General features: G+C 50.5%; 3 protein-coding genes across 3 annotated transcripts; 2 read left to right on the forward strand and 1 right to left on the reverse strand.

The window, feature by feature from the left end:
* Positions 1-103: 103 nt before the first annotated feature.
* IAR55_002092 (uncharacterized protein) lies at positions 104-2202 on the reverse strand (the record flags this gene model as incomplete). The annotated part of the gene is made up of 4 exons (XM_066945209.1): positions 104-541; positions 598-780; positions 832-1771; positions 1826-2202. The coding sequence occupies 4 exons, from the start codon at positions 2200-2202 to the stop codon at positions 104-106; spliced, it is 1938 nt and encodes a 645-aa protein (XP_066803898.1).
* A 1389-nt stretch (positions 2203-3591) lies between these two features.
* IAR55_002093 (uncharacterized protein) lies at positions 3592-8187 on the forward strand (the record flags this gene model as incomplete). The annotated part of the gene is made up of 6 exons (XM_066945210.1): positions 3592-3945; positions 4012-4901; positions 4951-6434; positions 6489-7398; positions 7450-8113; positions 8170-8187. 6 exons carry the CDS (start codon positions 3592-3594, stop codon positions 8185-8187), a joined length of 4320 nt encoding a protein of 1439 aa, XP_066803899.1.
* Positions 8188-8721: 534 nt separating this feature from the next.
* Positions 8722-13176, forward strand: IAR55_002094 (uncharacterized protein; the record flags this gene model as incomplete). Its single annotated transcript, XM_066945211.1, has 16 exons — positions 8722-8841; positions 8910-9564; positions 9619-9778; positions 9831-10029; positions 10085-10245; positions 10317-10644; positions 10702-10944; positions 11001-11124; positions 11181-11704; positions 11774-12283; positions 12339-12441; positions 12502-12540; positions 12603-12677; positions 12736-12855; positions 12910-13070; positions 13126-13176. 16 exons carry the CDS (start codon positions 8722-8724, stop codon positions 13174-13176), a joined length of 3573 nt encoding a protein of 1190 aa, XP_066803900.1.
* Between the last annotated feature and the right edge of the window lie 1460 nt (positions 13177-14636).

The following is a 14636-nucleotide window of genomic DNA, read 5'->3' on the forward strand; positions in this document are numbered from 1 at the left end:
CACATACACATTCTAGCATCATCTCTATGCCATTTTCCCACGTAAATGATTGACGACATGTCACATAATGCATCACATTTACAACAGCACCATATTCTATTGGCTACATCCACGAGGCGATACCACCGACGATGGGTAATCTAGCAACAACAGCCCGCGCTGTTTCTCGTACGTCGAATACGACTGGAGCCGTTGCGTTTCCCCCGACCACCTTGAGGTTCCAGTCTGGAACATAGCTACGTCCGGGAAGCCAACGCAGAATTGTAGGTTCGTTCCATGCCAGAGAGACCTCAAGACGATATCGACTCAGCTGAGGAAGGGGCTGAGAGGTTTGCGAAAGACCCGCGTAAAACGTCAGTGCTGACGGCAGTTCGTGACCGGCTGGCGGAAGAAGATGAATTAAATTGGTTTGGCCGCGAGCTCTGTACGGTATGATATGTTGTTGATCATTGGTCGATGAGAATGGCCCTGACCACGCAGTCTCCGGTATCGCTCCTTGTGATTTCAACACGGACTCATGATCTGGTGGCACCTCGTTCGACTTTGAAATGAACTTAGTCAGCAAAGCAAATCGTCACCAAGAGGAAATCTACCCACACTAAGCTGGTCCGGTTCCTCAATCGAACTGTCAATGTGACTTGGAGATCCAACGAACGAGCTAGGCACCTTGAGCTGCGACACTAGTTCGCGTGTCGTTGTGCCATCGTCTCCTGACAGGGTTTGCGGAGCGTGCGGATTGATTGCCGGCTGAAATGCTGGGACAGTCACGGAGGACTCAGGCTGTAACGAGACATCAGCCAGTAAGCAAATGGATCACGCTTCGGCACTTACAAGGTCATTATTTTCATTACTTTCAGGAGGTCCTGATGCACCGCGCGACCGTGCTCCGAGCCCACCCTCGTGTTTTTCCTGTAAGCCATCGTCGTCGCGTGTTATCGCAGCCTTTTCGATGGATGAATCGCCTGGCGATCTGTAGCCCACTTCGACTAGTGAAGTTTGTACCGGGTCGGTAAGAGTAGTGGGAGGATCGTGCTGATCTATCGTCTGGTTGATTATTCCATGATTCGCCTGAGAGTCTGAGGCGGTACCCAACTTGTCGATTGCACCGGTGTTTTCCTGCTGAGCGGAGGTAGTATTTATCGTAGGTTGCTGAACTGATGAAGGCAACAATCTGGGTCCAAGTGACTGACAAACAGAGCTCTGTGAATCGTTGGCATGAGGACTTTCTGACCTCTCCTTGGACAGGATCTCTGCGCCTACCAATTCCTCACCAGGTCCACTGCCTGACGGGAATGTCGGAGAGAGAGGACGCCGATCGGGCGTTGAATGAGCAATAGGGTTGAACGCTGCCCCAGATGAGCTAGAGTGCCTGGAATGCGAGTGATGAAACGCGAAAGAACTGCTCGAAGGTGATATTTGATGAGCAGGAGGGAGATAGACCAATCCTCGACCAGATGATCGTTTGAGTACAGTGGGTTGATGCAATCTGGGGAGCGATCTAGAACTGGGGATGATTCCAACGCCAGAGGATGCAGAGCTGAGGATACTGTGTGCAGACTTAGGCGACCCAGGATGGTCTTGTGCTGAGAATATTTGATAGTTATAAGGTTCGTTAGGGAGACGAGCCCGAGGTTCGTTAGCCTCGACGTCGTCGCGTGAAGGAGGAGTTCCTTTCCGACTGGTATTCGGAGGTGTAGCAGATGCTAAAGCTGACAACAGTGATGTGGCGCCTAACGGCGGAGAGGAAGATGAAGTCGAGGACTCTGAATCGCTGTGTGCGAGAAGGTCAATTTCGTGGAGAGAACAATAACGTGAATTGCCTCACCTTTGTCGCATACTTTGGTAAAGACTCGTTGACGGTCGACCTCTTACGAACTCTCCTTCTGCAGTCCCGTTTCCCTTCCTGCTCGCAAGAACGAGGTTCGGTTCGCTATCATGTCGACGGTGTGAGTGATCGATATAACCAAAGAATCCCAGATCGGATATGTTGTGATCATGAGAGGGGGATCGTCCGAGAATCGATTGATTGGGAGAAGGGGTGGTAGGAAGAGCGGAAAGATTGATGCTAGAAGATGTCGCCACGGTTCCGACCGGAGGGGCTCCGAAAAGCAGGGAAGGTGGTCTCGAGGCGGAATGCCGGTTCTCCCTGGGGGGTGAGGGAGAGAAGGGACGTGCGGTGGGTGACATGACGGATGAAGGCATCAAGGCAGGTATATATAGGATGATCGGTATGGGTAAATGGATAAAGGAGTCATGGACGAACGTGACGAGAAACTGAGGTCAGCTATTGTAAGAAAGGACGAGAGAATCGAAAGTGATGGGACAACGGTGAAATAAAAGATGAGGGCTAGAGTGGATGCGGAGGTTGTGGTATATGATGGTAGTACGTGTGTGTGTGTATGTGTGTGTGTGTGTGTGAGAGAGAGAGAGAGAGCGGATGGTAGTGAGTTCAGATGTTTTGGCTTTTCCTTTTCAAAAGTGTTCATGACGACACGCTGGGCATGTAGAGGGGGTGACAACTACTAGTAGATCGAGAGGAGAAAAGGCGGAGCTCCACCCCTGCATGATACTCTCTTAGGCGCGCGGAGATCAATGACACATGGGGCTGTCGTGGTCGGATGAAATGGGGAATTATGACGTATCCCGTTCTCAGTCTGTCAGAACCCGTGCCTAGTTCGCCTGCCTTTTTACTTTTACCCCTTCACTCCCCCATAATCCAAGCTACTACTGCATACTACTGCGGCGCGCATCGATACAACCGCCACATTCGCGCGTGCTGACTCCCCTGTTGTTTCTTTATTTGTTCAGGTTTCTTCTATTTCTCGCCATTCTTGAGTTCGCCTGTTCGATCGTATCCACTCGTGCGATCAATCCCACTATCCATCATCACTTGCAACCGAAAGGAACACTCTCTCACACTCACCATCTCATCTGTTGCAACGGTCGTCCGATTGATTTGGCTCTGAACCTCTACACCACCTCCATCCGCGAACAATTTGATTTGATCGCCCAAATTCGGAAAACCCTCAAATCCCGCGGTCAATCTTACGTTATCAACCAGGACCTCTTCCCCCCACTCGACACAGCCTCTCGCTCAATCCTTTGTTTCCTTTCTTCGTTCTGGATCCAAACGATTCACCATTCCCTCCCGGCTTCACAAACATCATTCGCTCACTGTGCATCGACTGGAACAGCTCGACGTCGAGGCGGAGCTAGGGACAGCTCAACACATATCGCTTCTTGTTCGTCGCCCCATTCGGTGAGTTCTCGTTCAACTTATGATCGATTATCCATTGTTTGTCTCCCCTAACGAGTTCTTGCGATGATCTCTGTCCCCTTCCTCTCCCGTATTTCATCATCACATTGATCCATCCTGCTATCATCGGTGACATGCCCGGCGTCCGCATCTCCTTTATCGCGTGTCTGAAGTCTCAACGCTAATCGGTCCACCCATTAGGCCCTGCCGCCCTGTCGTGACAATATCACGGACGCGCTTCTGAGCACGCTTTCACGACTTTGATGACCACGGCAACGGTTATGTGCTTTTGATAACTTTTCAAACAGCGCTCCTACAGACTTTTTGCACACATAATGTCACGACCCGCTCCTAATCAAAATGTCTCTTTCCAAGAGGCTGCAACACCTTCTCGTCGAACAGTCCGCGGAGACCAACCACCTCGGCCACCGGCCAAAAATCTTCCCTCCAAATCGTCTTTTGCTACAACCGGATCAGGCACTTCTGCTGGCGCATACAACACCCAGCCGCTTGGGTATGACGATGAAACATATGTCGATGTGGCTTCTGTCAACGCCCAGGGGTTCTCGGTATCGAACGGTGCGGATGTAAGGAGAAAGAAAAGCATGGTTCGACCGGAGAGAGAACGTATCGACCCGAACCATCGGCTGTGGCATTATCGGGAACATGCAGCGGAAGATCAGATCGATGTCCAACCAAGTTGTAAGTTGGGTTGAGAATTAGCGCACGCTGATCTCGTAGCTACTGGCAACCAGCCGTACAACCCCCGGACTGGCGGTGCTAATCTTCGCCGTGGCAAATCCCTACTGGCCCGTGAAAGCGACGACGTCGATCACCAATCCGGACTCAACATTTTCAAGCGAGGCGCAACAATCAGGCGTAGAGCTTCTCAAGCGACGCCGCGACAGGCTCCAACCGGTGCACAAGCCAATCGAGCTGGCGCAGGTCCAAAAAAGGAATCAGAAGAAGAATTTGGTTGTTTGGGAAATTTTGCGCCCGGTCCCAAGGATTGCTGGATGGTGTACTGTTACTTGTTGACCATTTGCGTCCCCGGCTTCGTCCTGCGGAACGTGTTCGGTAAGCGGACACCCGATGCGCAGCGTGCATGGAGGGAGAAGATGGGAATCGTCGGTATCGTCGGATACCTCATGGCCGCCGTCGGTTTCCTCACATTCGGTTTCACGCAAACAGTCTGTGGTACGCAGCCTATTCGAATCGCTGGTGGTCAAGCGAACAACGGATCTTTAGTCATCAATGGCTACGATTACGATTTCTCAAGATGGAGACATCCCGCCGCCGGGTCCATGTTCAACGGCTCAACCAGCCCTCTGTATATGGATCAGTGGATGGCCGGCGGTAAAGACGCGAGTTTCATGTTTCAGAACGTGAACAAACACTGCATTGATGTTATCACTCCTGCGAGAGGATCGGGGATCCAAAGTCAAGGCAATCAAATGGCTTGGTATTTCCCTTGCAACCTCCACGATCAGAACGGAACATCTCCACAGAATCTTACTGGGTACACCGACAACACCAACTGTCACACCAGTCGTGCTGCCCAAGATCAGTTCAACAAGATCGCTCCAACGGCCGAAATCTACTACACGTGGAAACGGGTTCAGGATCCGGCGCGCAATCTGGCAGTGTACAAATCGTGAGTGGAGGCAGAAACAATTCTTTGACTGACGACTCAGTGTGGTTATCGATATGAACCTTCTCCAGTGGCTGGACAATACCCAAGTTTCCTACCCATCCTTTTTCGACACGATCAAGATGAGAAACTCGACTTACGCTGGCCATGACATCACCGCGTTGATCGAACGATCTGGTCATACTCAGTATGCTCGATGTTTGACGGACGTTATCCAGGTGGGATTCGTGGACAGTATATCGATCGGATGTGTAGCGTCCGACATCGTCCTGTATGTGTCGCTTGTCTTCATTCTAGGTGCTGTCATGATCAAGTTCTGCATGGCGGTTGTCTTCGGCTGGTTCCTCAGTTGGCGTCTTGGTAATTTCGAAGGAGAAAGCTATCAGCAGCGAATGAAGCGAGCAGCAGAAATCGAAAATTGGACGGACGACATCTATCGGGCCGCTCCTGGCTATCTTCGCCCAAACGCGACTAACAACAGTAAAAGCAGCGGTGGCAACTCTAGGAAAACCGTCTTCTTGCCGACCACTTCCCGTTTCAGCAAGGCGGAGCCTATGCTGGTAGCATCGTCTCGACCTTCCACTGCTTACGGCATGGGAGGCGACTCACGACGTCAGGCTTCAAGTGTGTATGGAGGAAAGCTTGGTCCAGGGCTTCATACGACCCCACCTGGCTCTCCAATGCTTCGCAACTCTCGCAGTTCGACATCTTTACCGTTCAGAGACGACTCTCACCAATCTCTCTCAGATCAGTCCGTTAACAATCCGTCTAACTGTCCATTCCCTCTCGGCAATATCGTACCTCAACCTGCACCAGACTTTGAGCCATTCCAATTTCCCCTTGTTCAATCGATCTGCCTCGTCACCGCCTACTCGGAATCGGTTGAAGGTCTCCGAACTACCCTTGACTCGCTTGCTACCACCGATTATCCCAACTCGCACAAGCTTATCCTTGTGATTTGCGACGGTATGGTTCGAGGTTCTGGATCAAAGCAATACACCCCTGATATCGTTCTGGGTATGATGAAGGAGTTAGTCGTTCCGGCCGAGGAAATTGAGGCACATTCATACGTTTCCATTGCGGACGGTCACAAGCGTCACAACATGGCCAAAGTATACGCAGGGTTCTATTCGTACGATTCGGAAACGATAGAAGCTTCGAAGCAGCAAAGAGTTCCAATGGTTCTAGTCGCCAAGACCGGTAACCCTCTTGAGGCGAACGACGCAAAGCCTGGAAACCGTGGGAAACGTGACTCTCAAATGGTCCTCATGAGCTTTTTACAAAAGGTCATGTTTGACGAACGTATGACCACCTTGGAATACGAGTTCTTCAACTCTATTTGGCGCTGCACTGGTATTCCTCCTGATCGCTACGAGACCGTTCTCTGCGTCGACGCGGACACAAAGGTCTTTCCGGATTCGCTAACACGTATGAACGCTTGCATGGTGAACGACTACGAGATTATGGGACTTTGTGGCGAAACGAAAATCGCAAACAAATCCGAGACATGGGTGACTATGATTCAAGGTATGCCTGGCTCAAATCGTTTACGCCTCGTGACAAGCTGATGTTTTTATGCAGTGTTCGAGTACTACATCTCCCATCATTTGACGAAAGCTTTCGAGTCGGTCTTCGGCGGTGTCACATGCCTGCCCGGGTGTTTCAGTATGTACCGTATCAAGGCGCCCAAAGGTGATCGCGGTTATTGGGTCCCTATTCTTGCGAATCCCGACATTTGTGAACATTACTCCGAAAATGTGGTCGACACGCTGCACAAGAAGAACCTGCTCTTGCTAGGTGAAGATCGATATCTGTCGACTTTGATGTTAAAGACTTTCCCGAAGCGAAAGATGGTCTTCTGTCCCCAAGCTGTTTGCAAGACAATCGTCCCGGATACTTTCCGAATCCTCCTATCGCAGCGTCGTCGATGGATCAACTCGACTGTACACAATTTGTTCGAACTCATGCTCGTCCGCGATCTTTGTGGGACCTTCTGCTTCTCCATGCAATTCGTTGTCTTCATGGACCTGGTCGGTACCCTCGTCCTTCCAGCTGCCATCAGCTTTACCCTGTACATCGTCATCATCTCGATTATACCTCAATCGGTCACGCATATCCCCCGCCCAATCGTTTCTTTGATCCTTCTCGCCTTCATTCTTGGGCTGCCTGGTGTTCTCATCGTTATCACCTCTCGCAAGGTTGCCTATGTCGGCTGGATGTTGATGTACCTTCTTTCCCTTCCCGTGTGGAATCTGGTCTTACCCGCGTATTCCTATTGGCATATGGACGATTTCACCTGGGGAGAAACACGAAAGATTGCCGGTGTGGCGAAGGAAGAGTCACACGGAGGCAAAGAAGGCGTTTTTGACTCGAGTCATATCGTGATGAAGAGATGGGTCGAATTTGAGCGAGAGCGACGGTGGCGAAACGGAACTACGTCGAGGGACTCCCAGTATTACGACGTTGTTCAGCGGTCCAGCTCGCCGAAGAGGTAAGTCGCGCTGCTTTGTCATCGTTGCAGCCTTTTCGCTAACCCGCCCAGTGCTCATCCCTCCAACAGGTACTCAGTGGTCTCAACAAGCGAAACCTACAACAGCGGTTTAGGTACGACCGAAAGCAATCCACTCTTCCGTCAAAGCCAAAGCTTTGCTTCAATGAGTCAGTTGGCACCAAGTCCTGAGACTCATCCCGCAAGCATGTCACAGCTCGCTCTGCCTCCCGCTCGAGGAGTGTCTCTTGGCAGAGATCACTCACCATCTTCAGCCGAGTCTGGTACCTCAAATAACCTCGAACGCGGGCCCAGTGACGATCCTTCCAACTACGGCCATTCAAGTTCGTACAATGCTTATCAGCCTTACGCCAACGAGGTCTACCAAGACGAAGCCGAGCAACCTATTTTACCGCCCAACTACCTTCCACAGTCAACGTCACCCGAACCAGCTTTGAGTGGTACATCATTGTCTACGGCCACGTATGCAGATCCGGAAGAGATTGGCCGGCGGATAGCATCAGGCCGCACTCGTCAATCTTCTCAAAGAGGAGTGTCATTGGTGGACACTGGACCCGTTCGCACTGTGGGACAAGTCACTGCGCATGATCCAGTCCGACGGGTTTCTCGTCATCAAAGGCGAAGCTCATCGCGCAATCAGCTCGTTAGTCCGATATCCTCCAACGGGGGACATGCCTCGAACCTTCCTCCCGGTGCAGTAAGTTCCAGCTTCATCGCTCACCTTCTTCCTTACCTGACTATTGTGACCCATAGGCACCTCCGCATTATTGATTGAACTGATCGTATGGACAATACACCTTCATGGACAATTTGGATTGACGTTATCAATTGAAATGTAATGATCGGATCGACACTATACCCGTTACCTCACGACCCATAATCACGAGTTACCACGTCCTGTCCTCAGTTTTCCTCTCTTCTTCCTGACTCTCTTTGGAGATTTCGACCGTAGTGTCTGGGTCGGGATTGGTCTGGGGTTCGTAGTCGTCCAAAGATGGAAGATATCTGAACTCCTTTATGCATACACGTACGGCGATCCACCGAGACAAGATGACGTGGCAATTTTCGCCCGCAGGCCTTTGCCGGGCACAAGTGATACCGCGTCTGACGGTGGCAAAAGGTCCGCCCATATAACTTGATGCATCACATAACAAAGGCATCCGATTTCAATTCGTACATGTAAACTGCTTCACACCCTCTTTCATCCTCCTCCGTTCCTCAAGCAACAAAAGGGCGTCATCTGCTCAATTCTTGTGACTAAAGCGCAATCAGGATCTCCCGCTCCTACGCATGGGCATTGACAAGATGTCGACCGACAAGGAGCTGTACAAACTGGAACTCTTGTCTCTCGTGTCAAGGGTTTCACAGGAACTCTTCAATCACACCAAACTACAGGACAAAAAGCTCGCCGAGTTTGTCATCGCTGTGAGCCTTTCGTTACCGCACGAGTCAGGTCATTTGAGCTAGTTGTCACTGACCCACGAGCAACACAGTTACATGAGCAGAGTAAGACACCGGAAGCTTTCCAAACAAAGCTGGGCGAGATTGGTGCCGATTTTCCGGATTCTTTCGTCAAAAACCTTGACCGTCTGATCGTTACCATGCACCCCAAATACAAAAGAAAAGCAGCAAAAGCCAGAGCAGCCGCCATGTCCGGCAAGTCGACAGAGAAAAACGGCTCGATAATGGATGAACAGAAGCAACTTCAAGCGCGTAAATTCCCCGGATTATCGGTACCCGACCGAGAATGGACACCAGCAGATAAGTATCTGGAAGAGAGAGCAACTAAAGAACCCATGACCGACAAGCTGCCAAAATCTCTCTCTGTGGACGATACCATGGCTCAATTGGCGGCTGTTGCTCAGCGTCGTAATCGACCGGCCGCTGAAGACTACTTGGACGGAGAACCGGCTGCCAAGAAGATGCGAAATGGCGAAGGGTACGATGGTCGGGATAATGGCTATGGCAGTCGGCTAGCCTCCAAGGACGGATATGGTTTCGCAGGTGGACGTGAGGATCGAGGACGAACTGGACGACCGATGATGGATGACCGACCGGTATTATACAAGATCTACAATGGCAGTGTCTCGAACGTCAGAGACTTTGGTGCCTTCGTCACCTTGGAGGGCGTTCAGGGCCGGACTGAGGGCAAGTCATGGCTACCTCATTGGCTATCTGATCATTGGCTGACACTCCTCACAGGTTTAGTGCATGTTTCGGCCATCACCAATGGGCGTGTCACCGCTGCTGGTGATTTCGTGAAACGAGGTCAACCAGTAAAAGTCAAGGTTATGACCATAGCTGGGACTAAAGTCGGCTTGAGCATGAAGGATGTGGATCAGAGCACTGGTTCGGACCTCTCGTAAGTACTTCATCAGACTGGAAATGGGTGCGTCTGACGGGATCCTCTTCAGTCCACATCTGCGTGTCAAGACTGCTGAAGAAATCGCAAACGACGAACGAAAGATGGCCGCTCGTCCAACCTCTGGCAGCAACGCAACCCCTCTCATACATGTCGATGAGCGCAAAGGCTCGAGTGCCAAACGTCTCTCTAGTCCAGAAAGGTTTGAGATCAAACAGCTGATTGCCAGTGGTGTCGTCGATGCTGCGGATGTAGGTGGCGAAATCATGGTGGGACCATATCACGCCGTCGCTGATATTATTGCAGTACCCGGACCTGGATGAAGACTTCAATACATCCGTTGCCAACCCCGAGATTGAGGAAGATATCGACATCGAGGTCAACGAGGTAGAGCCTTCGTTCCTGTCTGGTCAGACGAAAGTCACGTTGGAACTCTCGCCGGTCAAAATCATCAAAGCTCCAGACGGGTGAGTATTCGACGATAACTTTTCCGTGCTTGATGTAAGACTATTGTGTAGATAATGACCTGCTATTGTAGAACACTTAATCGCGCTGCTTTGGCCGGAGCCTCGCTTGCCAAGGAGCGTAGGGATTTGAAACGATTGGAAGCCAACGAGCAAGCGGATTCGGAATCCCGCGAAATCAATCAGCCCTGGTTGGACCCCATGGCCAGTCAAACAGATCGACAATTTGCATCAGACATCAAGGGGAACTTGATGGGTCAGAAAGCTGCTCAGACACCGGCCTGGAAGGCAGCCAACAAAGTCGTTTCTTACGGCAGAATCACGTCGCTTAGCATACAGGAGCAAAGACGAAGTCTACCTATCTACAAATTGAGAGATCAGCTTGTTCAGGCTATTCGAGATGTAAGTGTCGGCGCCGATAATGGATAATTGCCCGGACACCTACTAACGTGCTCACAGAACCAGATTCTGGTGGTGGTCGGAGATACCGGGTCTGGAAAGACCACGCAAATGGCTCAATACTTGGCCGAAGAAGGTTTCCTTGAGAAAGGCCGTCTTGGTTGCACGCAGCCCCGAAAGGTGGCTGCCGTCTCGGTGGCCAAGCGAGTCGCCGAGGAAGTTGGGTGTCGGCTTGGGGCGGAGGTTGGCTACACCATTCGATTTGAAGATCTAACGAGTCCTGAAACCAAAATCAAGTACATGGTGAGTGCGGTCTGGTGCTTTCTCAGAGGAGAGATTTCGGATTGACCATCCAATAGACGGATGGAATGCTTCTTCGAGAACTTCTCGTCGACCCGGATTGTACAAGATATTCGGTCATCATGCTGGATGAGGCTCATGAGAGGACGATCGCCACTGATGTTTTGTTCGGTCTGCTGAAAAGTAAGTCCAATCGCTTTCTCAACGAGTCACCAATTGTGCCTGATATCAGTACACAGAGGCTTGTAAGAGACGGCCAGATCTTAAGCTGATTTGTACATCCGCAACACTGGACGCTGCAAAGTTCGCAACGTATTTCTGGGGCTGCCCCATTTTCACGATCCCGGGTCGAACGTTCCCAGTTGAAACGCTGTACACGAAAGAACCTGAACCCGACTATCTTGAAGCATCTCTCATCACCATTCTGCAGATCCACTTGATGGAGCCCGCTGGTGATATCCTTTTGTTCCTGACTGGACAAGAAGAGATCGATACCGCTTGCGAAGTCCTGTACGAACGAGTTAAAGCCCTCGGTCCTCAAGTCCCAGAACTTCTCATTCTGCCGGTGTACGCTGCTTTGCCGTCGGAGATGCAGTCACGAATCTTCGATCCCCCTCCTCCTGGTGCCCGAAAGGTTGTGATTGCCACGAATATCGCGGAGACCAGTATCACGATAGACGGAATTTATTACGTTATTGATCCCGGTTTCGCAAAACAGAACGCATATGACCCTAAACTTGGTATGGATTCCTTAGTCGTGACTGTGGGTTTTTCACCTCTTCTTACTTGCATCGCTCGCCTCGGACGTGGCTGACCTTAATGCCCTTTGCAGCCTATTTCGCAAGCTCAAGCGCGACAAAGAGCCGGTCGAGCGGGTCGTACGGGCCCAGGCAAATGTTATCGATTATACACTGAGATTGCTTATCGAAACGAGATGTTGCCTAACCCGATTCCCGAAATCCAGCGTACCAACTTGGCCTCCACGATTCTCACTCTCAAAGCAATGGGTATCAACGATCTTATCAACTTTGACTTTATGGATCCTCCGCCTGCTGCCACCATGTTGACCGCACTCGAGCAGTTGTATGCGCTTGGCGCCCTGGACGATGAAGGCTTGTTGACCAGAATAGGACGGAAAATGGCCGACTTCCCACTGGATCCGGCTCTCTCGAAAATGCTTATCAAGTCTGTTGACTATGGATGTTCAGAGGAAGCTCTGACTATTGTCGCAATGTTACAAGCTGGTGGTCAGGTGTACTATCGACCGAAAGACAAGCAAGCGCAGGCAGACGCAAAGAAAGCCAAGTTTCACCAACCCGAAGGTGATCTGCTAACTCTATTGGTGAGTGACACGAAAACTTGGGCTATTGGAAGTGAATTCTGAAGCTTCAACCCAGGCTGTTTACAATGGGTGGAAAATCTCAAAGTTCAGCAACCCCTGGTGCTTCGAAAACTTTATCCAAACCCGGGCTATGAAAACCGCTCAGGATGTGAGAAAGCGTGAGTTTCTCAACGCTAGACGGACGATCTTAGGTATGGGATACAGCTGATGATTCTCAGAATTAATCGGTATCATGGACCGTTATAAGCACGATCTGGGTACGTAAGAAACGGCAAAATCGGTAACTGCGGTATGGGTGTATGCTAACTTGACCTCACAGTATCCTGTGGTACCAACTTCAATAGAGTGCGAATGGCTATCTGCTCGGGTTTCTTCAGGAATGCGGCCAAAAAAGGTAATTTCAGCAAACAGCGGATGTCAGCAACGCCCGATGACTGACTGAAAGGTTCCAGACCCGACCGAAGGTTACAAAACCCTGGTTGAGGGTACCCCGGTCAGCATCCACCCCTCCAGCGCCCTTTTCCAGCGACCACCAGAGTGGTGTGTTTACTACGAGCTTGTTCTCACCGCTAGTACGTTGAGGTCGACCTGTGTGACTGCCTAACCCTGCTGACGTCGTTTCGCAGAGGAGTATATGCACCAGGTCACTCTCATCGAGCCAAAATGGTTATCAGAAGTCGCGCCCACATTCTTCCGGGTTGCTGATCAGAACAAGATCAGTAAGCGTAAAGCTTCAGAAAAGATTGAACCGCTCTTCGATCGATTTGCTGCCAACAAGGATGACTGGGTGAGCGCGCATTCATCGTTGATTTGCCTTGTTATGCTGACCATGATCCGAATAGCGTCTCAGCAAGCAGAAGCGAGCGACTCGGTCGTCTCAAACTTTCGGTTGATACCCCTCTCGTCAACGTTGCTCTTTATTCGATCTATTGGACTGTTCCTCAGCCTGCACCATCATTCCCGTTGTACAACACAAACATGCATGGCTGTTCCACATTGTCGCGCTTCATCTGTGAAGCATTTTTAAGCATGATTGAAGACAGATCAGGAGTCTACTTGTACGAGAATAGTGGAAGTTCAGACGAAACTCGTAGAAGTCTCATCATGTAAGGGGTTATGACCAAATCTCAGAGATCTGATAGTGGCATATATTACGGGTCGATCGGCCAAAACATGGATAAGGGCGGGAGGAATACTCTTCCTCTACAACAGTATCAATGGTTGTCATGCCTCTTGCTAGGAAGACACCTATCAGTGATACCAGAGTACTCCTCATAGCTAGCCCGTGATCCTTCCTAGTTAGTAACCACTCGCCCGTGACGTTACACAAGTCTACGGATTACCTTTCTAATCCAAGTCTATCTACGTACACCGTCCTAGTATCCCCTCCGGACGGGTCGTAACACTCCTGCTCAAAGACCTTGACATATTCACACTGCCTATCATTCCTATCAGCTCTACACCCTGTGCTGTCAATGCTGTACTCTTCAAACAAGCTGGGAAAGCTTTTACCATCATCATTCAATCACTCACTGTCTGTGGATATCCAGGCATCTCTTTACTTTGCAGCGCGTTCTGTCACTACACAAGACCCTCAATTGCTCTGGAACAAACTCAAAGCAATCTGCATTGCTGCTGTGGGAGCTCGACAGGCGCACCTCCTTCAGCATTGAGCGGTGCCAGCAAGTAAGGGAGAAGACCCTAGCAAAATGATGGCGGAAATCTGCTCAGCACATGCCCAGATCAGCAACAGCGGTTATGAGAACCTGTCGGATCAAATCCTGGCCTATGCAATGACTAAGGCGCTTCCTGAGTCATCTTGAGTCATTCAGCACCCTCAAACAGACAGTCTGGCTTTAAGATCCACTCACTTCTGCTGTACAAGCTGTGGTAAAGGCAAAATTGACATGACACGTTTCCGATGACACCACAGCAGCCAACAAAGCTACCATATTCTGAAAATCTGGTAATCATAATAGCAACGACAACGGCAATAAGAGAGAATGGAGCGGAAATGGTGAAGCATCCACTGCGTGGCAACACACAACACGGTCGACTGCTCTCAGAGCAACTCTTAACGCCATAAATCCGGGGGTTCAAGTGCAAATATGGCCCAAGAGGATGATGCTACTGCCAACATCTCTGTCCTATCTGTCTCTCTCCAACAAGTAAGATAATGAAGAAGATGCGCATGTCATCAATATTACTAGTAATGTCAACGCTGCTAGTGACACATTTATTATCAAAATCGGCGCTTCTGAAAACGGCTCTGGGCTTGCGGTCACGGGCAGGGGGACGCTAGATCTCCCCGGCATCACCTGTGACAATGTTCTGATTGTGGCGGTCGGGAAAC

This window comes from Kwoniella newhampshirensis, chromosome 4 (assembly GCF_039105145.1).
Source record: "Kwoniella newhampshirensis strain CBS 13917 chromosome 4, whole genome shotgun sequence".
NCBI classification, from domain to species: Eukaryota; Fungi; Basidiomycota; class Tremellomycetes; order Tremellales; family Cryptococcaceae; genus Kwoniella; species Kwoniella newhampshirensis.